The 13,096-nt window shown below is 54.7% G+C and overlaps 1 protein-coding gene across 3 annotated transcripts; it reads left to right on the forward strand.

The window, feature by feature from the left end:
- The first annotated feature begins 1,391 nt into the window (after positions 1-1,391).
- CNP (2',3'-cyclic nucleotide 3' phosphodiesterase) lies at positions 1,392-13,032 on the forward strand. 3 transcript variants are annotated; one of them, XM_054088370.1, is made up of 4 exons: positions 1,392-1,516; positions 4,608-5,277; positions 5,811-5,953; positions 6,812-13,032. In XM_054088370.1, the coding sequence occupies exons 1-4, from the start codon at positions 1,514-1,516 to the stop codon at positions 7,262-7,264; spliced, it is 1,269 nt and encodes a 422-aa protein (XP_053944345.1). In that variant the 5' UTR covers positions 1,392-1,513; the 3' UTR covers positions 7,265-13,032. The 3 variants fall into 3 exon arrangements, with proteins under 3 accessions (XP_053944345.1, XP_053944347.1, XP_053944346.1); XM_054088372.1 differs by having other exon boundaries at positions 1,449-1,516; positions 4,613-5,277; XM_054088371.1 differs by lacking the exon at positions 1,392-1,516 and adding an exon at positions 3,917-4,056.
- The last annotated feature ends 64 nt before the right edge of the window (positions 13,033-13,096 follow it).

Raw genomic sequence — 13,096 nt, forward strand, 5'->3', positions numbered from 1 at the left:
TCGTTCCTCCCATCCCCTCTACCCCCCCATCCCTGTTTCCCCCCTCTTCCTCTGCTCCCCGCATCCCAGTCCCCCCCCATCTCCCTCCCTCTCTCCGGGCTCCCCCTGCCCCCCGCCCCCATTCCCCCGCTCTGCCTCCCCAGTTTCCCCCATCCCACCCCCCAACTCCCCCCTGTTCCCCTCCCTCTACCCCTCTCCATCCCCTGGGCTCCCCCTGCACCCCCATCCCGCATTTCTGCACCCCCAATTCCCCCTGTCCCAACCCCTTGGCTCCTCCTGTTCCCCTCTACCCCTCTTCCATTCCCCCCCCCCATCCCTGGGCTCCACCGCCCCCTGCACCCCTCTGCCCTGGCTTTGTCCCCCCCAGTTCCTCCTGTACCCCCCCGTCTCCCCCTGTTCCCCTCCCCTGCCTCTACCTCCCCCCCCCCCGTTACTCCCCATCCTCTGCTCCCCAGTCCCCCCCATCTCCCCCCAGGCTCCCCCCGACCCTGTACCCCCCTCCTTCCCTCTCTGCCCCCCCCCCCCAGTTCCTCTCGTCACCCCCTCGTCCTACCCCCTGTTCCCCTCTCTCTACCCCCCTGCACCCCGCAGCTCTGCCCCCCCAGTTCTTCCCATCTCAACTTCTGGCTCCTCCTCTTCCATCTTCCCCCCTTCCATTCCCCCCCCCCTCCATTCCTCCCCGCCCTCTGCACCCCACATCCCAGTCCTGTCCCCCCTCCCATCTCCCCTCTGCATCCTCCCCCCACCCCTGGGCTCCCCCCGACCCCCCCTCCTCCATTCCCCGGATCACCCTGCCCCCCCAATCACTCGTGTCCCCCCCTCCATCCCCCGGGCTCCCCCCACTCTCTGCACCCCCAATCACTCGTGTCCCCCCCATCCCTCGGGCTCCCCCTGGACCCCCAATCACTCGTCTGTCCCCCCATTCCCCGCGTTACCCCCGCTCCCTGCACCCCTCCATCCTCCGCCCCCCCCCCCTCCATCTCCCGGGCTCCCCCCACTCTCTGCACCCCCAATCACTCGTGTGTCCCTCCCATCCCCTGGGCTCCCCCTGGACCCCCAATCACTCGTCTGTCCCCCCCATCCCCCGGGCTCCCCCCACTCCCTACACCCCCAATCACTCGTGTGTGTCCCCTCCATTCCCCGGGCTTCCCCTGCACCCCTAATAACTCGTGTCCCCCCCCATCCCCAGGGCTCCCCCTGACCCCTTCACCCCCATCACTCGTGTGTGTCCCCCACCCTCGGGCTCCCCCCGACCCCTTCACCCCCATCCCCCGTCTCTTCCCCCCCAGTTCCTCCCGTCCCCCCCCCCATTCCCCTCCCTCTCTCCCTCTCCACCACCCCCCCCCCCCCCAGTCCCCATCTCCGCCCCTTTCCCCGCGCTCTCCTGCGCCTGCGCGCCCGGGGGGGGCTCCGGGGGGGCCGCGGGGGGGGCGGTCGCTATGAAAAGCCGCGCGGGCTGTGCCGCCCCAGAGCCGCTGCCCCGCTCCGCACCGCGGCCGCCGCTGCGCTCACCATGGTAAGAGGGGGACACACATATGGGGGGGCAAAGGGGACCCCGGAGCAGCGGGCACGGCGTGGGGGGGTGGTGTGAGGGGGGGCGATGCGGGGCTCAGCCGGGAGGCGGCTCCGCGCGGGGGTCCCGGGGATGCTCGGAGCGATCGTTCGGTCCCCGCGGGTCCCGCAGGGACTTCGGGGCTTGAAGGGGACATTGTCCGCGCGGAGCGGGCACTGTGGGGGCATTGTTCCCGTCCCTTCTGAAGGCGCTTATTGTCCGCTTGGGAACAATGGGGTGTTCTCCGGGATTGTTCTTTTGTTTGAGCCTTGAAAAGATGCTCAGTCTCTGCGCAACCGGCGCGGAGCACGGGAACGGCGGGGGCAGCGCTGCCCGCACCCCCCGGGTCCCTGCCCGCATCCCCCCTCCTCCTGAAACCCTGCCCGCATCCTCCCCCCGGGGTCCCGCATCCCTCTCGCCGAGGGACCCGCATCCCCCCTCCTCCCGAGACCCTGTCCGCATCCCCGCCGCCGGTGTCCCGCATCCCTCTCCCCCGGGGACCCGCATCCTCCCCCCCAGGGTACCTGCCTGCATCCCCCCTCCTCCCGAGACCCTGCCCGCATCCCCCCCACCGGTGTCCCACATCCTCCCTCCGGGGAACCCTGCCTGCATCCCCCCCGCCGGTGTTCTGCATCCTTCCCCCGGGGTCCTGCATCCCTCTCCCCGGGGGACCCTGCCCGCATCCTCCCCCCGGGGTCCCGCATCCTACTCCCGGGGACCCTACCCACCCTCCCTAACGCCTGCGGGGCTCAGGAAGGCTCGAGGAGGAGGAGGCAGGCAGTGATGCTTCCTCCTGTGCGATGCTTTGGGAGCCCTGGATCACCCCAGGGGAGCCCTGCGGTCCTCGCTCCGCTGGGATGCTCCTTGGTTCCCGCAGTGGGAACTTGACAGGGATAGCGGGAGAGACTCCAGCTGGTGCCCCCCAGGCTCACCATCACGCTGGGACAGCAGCGCTCGCTGCCCAGTGCTGCCAGGGAAGCAGTGGGGGTCCTGGGCATGGTCCCTCCTGGTCTCAGGGTGCTTTGGAACCAAAACCTACCTCCTGGAATAAGGGAGAGAAGAGATAGATAAGGCTGTGGAGATGATCCAAGGGCTGGAGCACCTCCGTCGTACAAGGACAGGCTGAGAGAGTTGGGGTTGTTCAGCCTGGAGAAGAGAAGGCTCCAGGGAGACCTTAGAGCAGCTTCCAGTACCTGAAGGGGCTCCAGGAAAGGTGAGGAGAGGGTCTTGATCAGGGAGCGCAGGGTGAGAAGGAACGGTTTTCAGCTGAAAGAGGGGAGATTGAGGTGAGATCTTAGGGAGAAATGTTCTCCTGTGAGTGTGGGGAGGCCCTGGCCCAGGTTGCCCAGAGCAGTGGTGGCTGCCCCATCCCTGGAGGGGTTCCAGGCCAGGTTGGATGGGGCTTGGAGCCCCTGATCCAGCGGGAGGTGTCCCTGCCCATCACAGGGGGTGGAACTGGATGGGCTTTGAGGTCTCTTCCAACCCAAACCATTCCATGATTCTATGAAAACTTGATCAGCCAAACAGCTGTTTGTTAAGGTCTTCACCCTGCAAACACATGAGCTGTATTTTTCTGCAGTGGGCAGAGCGTTTACACGGTGTGTAAAACCCCTCAAGTTTTGCCTCAAAGGTGAACTCAACCCCTTGGGCATCGTTTCCGCTGCTGCTGGCACAGCGTTTGCCCCGAGCGCCGGTGCTCGTCCCACGCTGGGCGAGGACGTGGCTGGGGAGGAAGGTGGCAAGTTCACACACTACGCCGTCAGCACAATCCCAAACTCGCACAGTTGGAGAAATACCTCATTTCCTTCCAGTCCCGTGTTTTCCCAGTCCCTGCTGGGATATTATTTGGGATTCCAGTTACCGGAGCTGCTGGCAGGAGGGAGAGGAGCCAGCGCCAATTCCCCTGCAGCGTTTTTTCCCCACCTCGTGTTCCGCTCCCAAAGGCGAGCGTTTCTTCCTGTACTCGAGTTCTAGTTTCGGTTTCGTGTTCAGCTCTGCAGCTGCTGGAAAGGGTTTTGCTTTCCTGGAAGCAATTTCAGTTGCTGTTCATCGCCAGAGGAGGCAGATTCCTCCCCTCCGTGGCATTCGGGCGCTGCTGTTCAGTGTAGCACAAAGAAGCGGCAGCTCTTGATGCAAGAGACAGCATCTTCTGATGACTTTGGTCATCATGGACCATGACTTCGGTCAGAAAGAGCCTTTCCTCTGGGGATGGAGGATACCTAAACAAAGCGCTGTGCTGTCTTTCAGCCAGAGGAAGCGATGAGGTTGCAGCTGTCACGGCCTCCTGGGACTTGCATTTCCCGTTTCCAACCACACGTGTTTATTTAAGTGTTCAGAAATACATTTGTCACTTGAAGCGCTCTGCTCGGGCTCTGGTGGAGCTGGTGGTGCCTCTGAAGTCTCAGCTGCTGCCACGTGATGGGCAAAACTTCCCCTTCCTGGTTAGGTAGGACGGCGGTTACCGAGGTCCGAGCAGGAGCAGAGCTGCACCTTCAGCTCCTCAGGTCGGTGCTGGGATGGTGGGATGGGCAGAAGTCCCTGCTGGAGATATAGCTGTGAGAGGTGGCAGAGGGGTCAGGGGCTGCGGGACAGGATGTCCCCTGCACCCCATTCCTTGCCAGGGTGCTCAGTGGGGTTGCTGGACTGCAAGGTGTTTTCTGGAGAACAAGATTTTCAGGAGCAGCTGAGAGACCTGGGGTTGTTTAGCCTGGAGAAGAAGAGGCTGAGGGGACACCTTATCGCTCTTGGCAGCTCCTGGAAAGGAGGTTGTGGTGAGGTGGGCGCTGGGCTCTGCGGCCAAGTAACAAGTGATGGGATGAGAGGGAATGGCCTCAAGTTGTGCCAGGGGAAATTTAGATTGGACATCAGGAGAAAAGGGTTCTCAGGCTCTTGGCAGAGGCTGCCCAGGGAGGTGGTGGAGTCTCCATCCCTAGAGGGGTTTAAAAGCCAGGCAGAGGTGCTCAGGGATGGTTCAGTAGTGGACACAAGTACGGTTCAACTCAATGTTCTCAAAGGTCTCTTCCAACCAACCAATCTGATGATTCTTGCATTTCAGAACAGAGGGTTCTCCAAGAAGAGTCACCCATTCCTGCCTAAAATATTTAGAAAGATGTCTAGTCAATCAGCGAAAGAAAGACCCGAAAGCTTGCAGTACCCTTTCCTTGATGATGAAGACACCATCTCCATAGTCAAAGAATCTAAAACCTTTTTTATTCTACGGGGCCTGCCCGGCAGTGGGAAGTCCACCCTGGCCCAGGCTATCCAGGATAGGTATAAAGATGCCTGCAAGGTCATCTCTGCCGACAGCTATAAAATTACACCTTTAATAAGAGGCACCATTCCTGAAGAATACTCCAAGGTGGATGAGGATCTAGTTGACTATTGCAAACGAGATATCAGCGTTATCGTTTTGGATGACACTCATCATGAGAGGGAGCGACTGGACCAGCTCTTTGATATCGCTGACAAATACCGGTACAAAGTCATCTTTGCCGAGCCCAAAACCCAGTGGCGAATGGATTGCTCGCAGCTGAAGGACAAGAATCAATGGAAGCTGTCGGTGGAAGAGCTGAAGAAGATGAAGCCGAGCTTGGAGAAGGAATTCCTGCCCATGTATTTTGGGTGGTTTTTGAGCAAAAGAAGCTCGGAGATCCTGAGGAAGGCTGGCCAGGCCTTCTTGGATGAGCTTGGGAGCCTCAAAGCCTTCAAGAAGGAGAGCAAATACTGTATGTATGGAAGTATCTTATCGGTTTCTTACTCGGTTGATGGAATGTTAACACACAGTAAATGGATTCAGTCTGGTCAGGTTCTAACACGGATTTCTAGTTCCAGTTAGCAAGGAAACTGTTTAAAGCTGTTAATCCCTTTCCCAGAGCTGATAGCGTTGCTCTTGTAAGTGGAACTGAATGAAAGGGTTCTTGCTGAGAAGACTGGGAATTGGGTTTGGGGGGCAGCAGCGTCGGCTCAGGTGCTGGGCATCCCCTGGGTGCTGCCAGGAGTGGAAGAGAAAGGCTGAATATTCTTGTCCCTTTGGGATTTGTACAGCTTAAGGTGAGCCACGATGACGTGCATTCTCTTTTCTGGCTGCATCCCGTGCTCGCCTAGGTAGGAGGAGGACTTTTTCCTCCCCATCTGCTTTTCAGCAGTAAGGAAGATGGAATGCGAAGGGCAGGTTGGTGAAGAAAGCAGAGATGGGACTCAGGGATGTAGCATCAGGGATCATTTTTTTGCCGGTAACGCTGTGTACCTGCATTTGCAGTTGCTTCTGCTGTTGAAGACCCCAAAATAAAGATCGATCTCACCAGCTACTTTGTGAAGAGGCCGCCCGGGGTCTTGCACTGCACCACCAAATACACAGAGTTTGGAAAAGCAGCTGGAGCTGAGGAATACGCACAGCAAGAAGTGAGTACCACGGCTCCAACACCTCCTCATTCCTAGCAGAGCATCCACAGGGTTTGTGGGGTGGGTTTGGAGCTAAGAGGGTGGAATGGTGAGTACGTGGACGTGGCCTGCACCACAGAAAACTTAGTTTCCAAATAAGATACTCCTACTCCATTCTCCCAACTTATCATAGAGTCATGGAATGGTTTGGGTTGGAAAGGACCTTAAAGCCCATCTACTTCGACCTCCCTGCCATGGGCAGGGACACCAGCAGCTTGATCTGAATGCTGATAAATTCAGGTACTTGCACTTCTCAGCTAAATTATTTCAAAAGGGAGAAGCCCAAGGTAAAGGTTGGAATTTCAGAAGGGAAAAGATGTAACCAGCTCCGAATTCACAGAGCTGAAACTTCAGGTCACGCCCTTCCCATTGTACACGGGGTTTCAAATATAGAATCGCAGAAGGGTTTGGGTTGGAAGGGACCTCAAAGCCCATCCAGTTCCACCCCCTGCCATGGGCAGGGACACCTCCCACTGGATCCGGTTGCTCCAAGCCCCATCCAACCTGGCCTGGAACCCCTCCAGGGATGGGGCAGCCACCACTGCTCTGGGCAACCTGGGCCAGGGCCTCCCCACCCTCACAGCAACATTTCTTCCTGAGATCTCATCTCAATCTCCCCTCTTTCAGCTGAAAACAGTTTCCCTCATCCTCTTCCTGCGCTCTCTGATCCAGAGCCCCTCCCCAGCTTTCCTGCAGCCCCTTTCAGTCCAGGAAGCTGCTCTAGGAGCCACCATGATCAGCCAAGACCCTGAGCTGGTGAACAATAAAGCCAAGGTGATTAAAACTCTGTTCTGGACTTTTGTCTCTCTCTTCTCTCAGGCTGTGAAGGCTTCGTATGGCAAAGGCTTCACCTTATCCATCTCTGCTCTGTTCATCACAACAAAAACTGTTGGTGCTCGGGTAGAGCTCAGCGAGCAGCAGCTGCTGCTGTGGCCGGGAGATGCCGACAAGATCCTGCCCACCGACAACCTCCCAAAAGGCAGCCGGGCACACATCACCCTCGGCTGCGCCAACGGCATCGAAGCAGTGCAGACAGGGCTGGATCTGCTGGAGTTCGTAAAGCTGGAAAAGGCAGGGAACAAAGGGGATCAAGTGGGGGAGATTGGAGGAGGGAAACTGTTGTATTTTGATAACGGCATGTGGATGCTCCTCCTTTCCAAGAAGATCGATGTGAGGGCGATATTCTCGGGTTACTATGGGAAAGGGAAACTTGTGCCAACACAGAGCACCAACAAACGGGGCTCTGCTTTTAGTTCCTGCACCATCATCTAAGAGCACGCAGGGCAGCGGGTTGGTTCGGTTTTAAAAGGCAAGTAACTCCCGTAACCTCTAAAAGTGTAAAAAGAAATAATTCTCCCTGTACTAAAGCAAGCCCTCTCGCCAGCCCCAGTGTGGAGCCTCCCTGGGGAGAGTTTGTTGGCCTCCAGAAAGGAAGAAAACAAGCAGCTCCTGGCTGACAAATGTCAGTAACGGAGTGCTTTTAGTGGAAGAGGTCTGGAGAAAACCAGCCATGGTGGTGGTGGTGCTCTGCTTGTTTTCTTCCTTGGAGGGTCATCTCTGCTCTTTTGTAACTTCCCCCTGAGCCACAATCGTGAGACCTTTACCTGTCGGTACTGCACGCCCTGGCAGACCAAAGCCAAGCGAAGGGAACTGGGTAACGCTGCTCTCCTTCTTCCAAGCCTGAAGGACTGAATCAGCCATTCCTGGAGCTGAATTCCTGGGTATAAACCAGCCAGCACCAGCTGTGGATCACTTGTCATGGCAGTTGCTCATAGTTCAGATTCCTCCACTGCCGGGCAGAGATGCGGAGTGGACTGCAGGGAAACCCATTGCCAAGCGATGTCTTAAAGAGCCGTCGCAGACTTTGAAATGTCCCAGAAAGGGAAAATCCCAGGAGATGCATTCAGTTCCCGCAGCACGGCTCCAGTCATTTCACTCCACTAGATCAAGCAGTGTCCGGTGTCCTTGTCCTGTAGGGAACAATCCTGCCTTGGCAGGGAGTGGAAGAGATGAACTAATGTCTTTTCCATCTTTTAGAAACTAAAATCATGTCTGAAGTGCGGAACTGTACTTCATGCAAGATTTTACTACTTCTCTCTAATGCACTTGAATGTTAAAAGTTAGGCTGGCAGTAACATTGTAAGTTAGGAAGTAAGCGGAGGTGCTGTAACTGCATAACTTGAGGCTGCTCGTACCTAAACTGTTGGCTGGAAAAAAAGTTAACGATAAAGCACGTCTGTTTTATTGAAACTTAAGTTCTTGCTCTTAGCCTGCCCGCCAGTCATCAACAGAGACACGGCCACTGCTTAACCGTAATGCGAAGCTCAACTAACAGACTCAGGTTAAACTCACGCTCTGGCTCCCTGTTTGGAACTAATCCCTGCTAACGGATGTAAATACTTGCTGTGTTGGATACGCGTGTGCTGGGCTGGTGGCTGTAAAGGAGCTGTGGGATGGGCACAGCTTGGCTGGGCACGCTCCAACACCGTTCCTGGGGAAGCCCAACGCTGCCGGTGCCAGAAGAGTTTCTCCTCGGAATGTTTATAACAAAAGCAAGGCGTGCTCTGGGATCAGCGGGAAGAGTTTACTGATAAAGCACAATATTTCCTGCTGTTTCAAAACAACGGATGGCAAATTCGCCTTAGAACAAAATCTGTACCAACCCAGACCTCGCAATCCTCCCTTCAACGGAGAAACCTCTGTTGGCTTCCGCACCGGCAGCGGGGCGAGAGCCCAAGACACAAATCCCATAAAGGTGAGTTTAAAATGTATTTACCAGGAGAGCCTCTGTGGGAGCGCGTTGAGCTCCTCTCTCTCCGGCACCTTGGAACAACCCAAAGCTCCAGATCACATCCAGCACCGAAATGCACAGCTGGAGTATCGCATTTATTTGCCTGTTCAAGAACAACAGTGAGATTGTCGTCATTCAAGTTTTTATTAGTTTGTACATCATATACAGTTTATAATAAAGTAAACCAATTGCATATGGTTTCGCTTCAGTCTGTGAGATTCTTCATATAAACACATCATTATGGATTCTGCCTAATGAAGTAAACAACAAATATTCACATTTTTTTTACCATTCACATCCTAGAAAGTTAAGGGTCCGCAGAGGGACAGTGTTCACGCCGATGGGAAGCCTGGCTTAGAGAGGATGACATGTTTGGCAAAGCGATGGGGATCATGATTGCTCCATGCAATGCTCCTTTCCTCCCACGGGAAAGGTTCCGGTATTTACACTGAGGTAAACAGGCTTTCGATTCAGATAAATACTGCAGCACGGGGTCTGGCGTCCTCTCCAAGCCGGCTTCACATCGGTGCCGGGATTTGCCTTGCCTACTCCTCAATGTCGTTACAACGCGGCAGGGACGCATGCAGAGAAGGCGCGTGGTTCCCTCTTCCACACTTGGCCCCTCCACCACTGCTCCATGCCCTTTTCCCTTCCGAAGCCAGAGCTATTGAGTGACGACAGGGGGGGCAGATGGGGCAACGGCCACGGATCTGGCTCTGCCAGGGCTGTGGCAGCATCCGGAGGCAGCATCCCAGCTCTCCCACCAGGTCTCTGCCTCTTCCCCAGCCACCCCAACGCCGCTTCACCTCCGTGCTTCGCTCCCGTTCCCCACCAGAGCTTTCCTTCCGAGGGCAGATCTGTGCTAGAGTGAAAACTTGCCCAGCACTACTCAGAGAGCAGGGCTAATCCTGACCCTGCGCGAGCGGGGACACCCAGGGCACGTGCAGGGAGGCCAAAGCGCTACACATCATCTTTCAATGCCAAGCTTGGGGAGCAGGGACAAGTGGGACATCTCCGAACGTGGCAGGGCACCCAGGAGAACAGAGGCTACGGAACCGCTGCGGGCCCACCTTCGCTACGGCCTGAGGGACCTCAGCACCGCTCGGAGAAACCCAGGGAGATGGACACACAAGTGATCCTTTATCCCGAAGGAAAGGGTAGGGAGGGTACAAGGCACAAATTTAAACGGGATGAAAAGCATCCGCTCGAAGATAAGGGAATAGCTTTAGTTCTTAGGGAAACTGAGGAAATAATTTTCAAAGAAGAGCAAACCACTGGCTGGTCCAAACGCTTTGGTCATTCCATGGGTTGATGAGTGATTTGGCCAAGGGCAGCTGGCTTGGAGACCAGCGCTGTGCGTTTCTGTATCGGAACGAACGGCAGCACAGCAGCTTTCACTGCTAGATACAGCAAAACTCCCAGGGACTTGCACTATTCCATGGTTAACAATACTGTTATCCCTAAATTTTTTCTTTCTCCTTTTATTTCAGTTTGCATTAATGTATTGACAATAGTCAGAGCCTTCAGCACAGCGATCCAGCTTTGCCGCAACACTTCCAAGTTTCCAAACCATGCACTTTTATGGCTCTCAGTGCTCCCCACAAAGACGGAGATGACCCAGCATCCACTTTTAAAGTAAATCCACACAAGGAAAAACACACCAAGCTTTGTGGCCTCGAGGTCAGACGAGGTCAGACGATAGCACATAGAAGTGTCTTCCACACACTGATGTGTGTTTTCATTTGTAAATCATGAAATTACTTCCATTTTCATTTGAATGCAACCACATTTCACTAATTGGAAACATCCCTGCAGCAGCTAAGACACCACCAGTATCCTGACAGAGGCAAAACAACATCACCAGGGGAGCTTCAGGGTCTAATGATTCCTTATCTCCTTGCAAACCCTACACAGCCATAATGATGTAGCTTCACTTCACACGCCCGGTCTGCCGAAAGCCACGCTCCCTGCACGCACAGGGCTTTTCCCTGCACTCGACAGCTTCCCCCGAGGAAGCTGACAGCCATTCCCATCAGCTATCGAGCTCTCCTTCCATTCCATCTGTTAAAATACCGCTCCCTTCCACGCCAGCTTGGCCTGGCTTTCAGCCACATCAGCTCTGCTCTCTCCCGGCACTTCCCACATGCAAAAGCTCTCTCAGCGCTAACCATTCCCCCTGGGAAGCCTCAGAGCTGCTCAGTGCTTGGATTTGGGGCTGTTGAGCGTACAGGGCTGGGCACGAGAGGCTCCGCACAGGGGAACGCTCTGGGGGCAAACGCGGGTACAGCTCAGGGTTAAGTACCAAGGCTCTTGCTCTTACACCAAAAAAGAAACCTTTAGTAACTATAGACTGCCTTCCAAGAAACGCAACTCTTCCCATCAAAAGGAAGGGCTTTCCCAATCGGTTTCTTCCACGTGCCAGGCACAGGTGGAGGCTTAGCCACACCGAAGTAAATCGCTTCTAAACAAGACTTGACGCTCGTGTATCTCTGCGGTGCAGAGGATCACCAACAGCAATCGCCTCCCATCGCCTTAGGAAAACCACAGGCCTGACACCCCTTTAAAACACAAATTCATTCCCTCCACAGCCGATTCCTCCCTCGGGTAGCTCCTGCCAAGCCAAAGGAACCTGGGTGTGTGTGGCTGCAGGGTGGCGGTAGCCAGAAAAATGGCACTAAGGTTCTCTGTGCCTAAGTACAAAACAAAGTTTTGTAACTATCGAGTGCAAAAGGCAACATTTCAAGCACCGCACAGCAGAAACAGCGTCTGGTATCTCCAACTTGGACTCAACCGGGGCACAGAGCCACTGCACCGCTATCTCCTGTCCTGCGGTAACGCGAGAGTCACCAAATGCCACTCAAGTCTCAGCTCTCCACACAAAAGGGAACCCGGGTTCACCTTCACACCTTGAATCACACAATCACGCTCTTCAGAAAAGTCTTGGCACTCACCATATTTATATTTAACTCCATTAAGTCATGCATTCATGTACAATTTTATAAATAGCTGCTGTATACGTTTTGTCTCATGGAAGAGAAGCCATTTCGCTGCTCTCCTGCAAGGAATGGTCTCATCCACAGTTTGGAGAGAAGCAGCCTGCTGGACTCAGCTGGGGGAAGGGGGAATAATAATAAAACCCACTGACAAATGCAGGACACGTCTCTGCATGGTGACAAAAGACTGAGAAAAGTCCAAACTGTACAGTAATATCAACACAGAGCAGACGAGATGTTACGCATTCAGAACACCGCACTAAACCAAGCCCAGTAAAACCCAACGGATGAGTGCCATGAGGACTGGAGTATCGACATGCATAGACCAGGACTTCAGTTGCCCAGATATTTCCTCTTTTGGAGCCTGAAAGATGCTAGGACCATGTTTTGTGCTCTTGGTGCAATCGGGGTAACTCCATCACCTTCCCTCAGTGCAAAGGAAGTCAGAATAAATGTTGTAGCCTATTTTTAGAAATACTACTGAAGAGTGGCTCATTTTAATAGGTCATTTTCGAGTGAGATGTAAAATATTTCCTTTCCTCTGCAGTACTAGAATTTAAGCCCTTAAATCTTCCCTCTATGAAAGCAGATTATCAAAAGTTCTGTCAAAGAACGACCCCGGGACTGTGGTACTCGGCGGCGGCAGCACCACGACTCTATTGCAACCGGCGGAAACGAAGATAAAACTCGCGCTGCGGTCTAGCAACTCTGTCCCATTGAACAGGACAAGGACAGCCCTCAGAAGGAAGGAAGACAAAGATGTTAGCATCCAAACGAATCGTTTCATGCAATGATTTCATTGCAGTTTTCGTTCCTGCAGTAAGAAGTTAAATCAGGTTATTATATAAAAGTCAGTGTCAGGTTTCTATAGGAAAGCCTTGCATGTATTTGCATGAACACCCGTTTTCTCAGCCAAGCAAAATCCAGCCCTTCAAGCATCATGGCACTCCAACGGATCAGGTTAGCACACTCCGGGCACAGCAACGCTGCCAGGACTCGGCCCTCCATGCTGGCATTGCCGAGGGCCAACACACTTTCTCTCAAACCCCACTTCTGAGCCAGACCACCCGCAGCTCGGGCAGGCGCACACGCTGCGCTCCAGGACCGCTGTACAGCCAGTATTTACCCGGAACAAAGCACCTGGTCACACCGATTCTTCGCTCGCTAGAGAAAAGGGAGGAATTCTGGAAGCAGAGTCCTCTCTCAGCTGAGATTTTGCTGTAACACTACATTTATGGTGAAAAATACAACAGCGTTCACGTTAACTGGCAGTCCCACCAAACCAAATCCATTTTCAATTCCAGACGGGGCAGCCGCACG

This window comes from Cuculus canorus, chromosome 25 (assembly GCF_017976375.1).
Source record: "Cuculus canorus isolate bCucCan1 chromosome 25, bCucCan1.pri, whole genome shotgun sequence".
Taxonomy (NCBI): Eukaryota; Metazoa; Chordata; class Aves; order Cuculiformes; family Cuculidae; genus Cuculus; species Cuculus canorus.

Bases quoted from the DNA above. Each gene is read 5' to 3' on its own strand.
- CNP (XM_054088370.1), top strand. The intron at 5,278-5,810 runs GTATGTATGGAA...CTGCATTTGCAG, and splicing joins CAAGAAGGAGAGCAAATACT to TTGCTTCTGCTGTTGAAGAC. The intron at 5,954-6,811 runs GTGAGTACCACG...CTCTTCTCTCAG, and splicing joins AGGAATACGCACAGCAAGAA to GCTGTGAAGGCTTCGTATGG.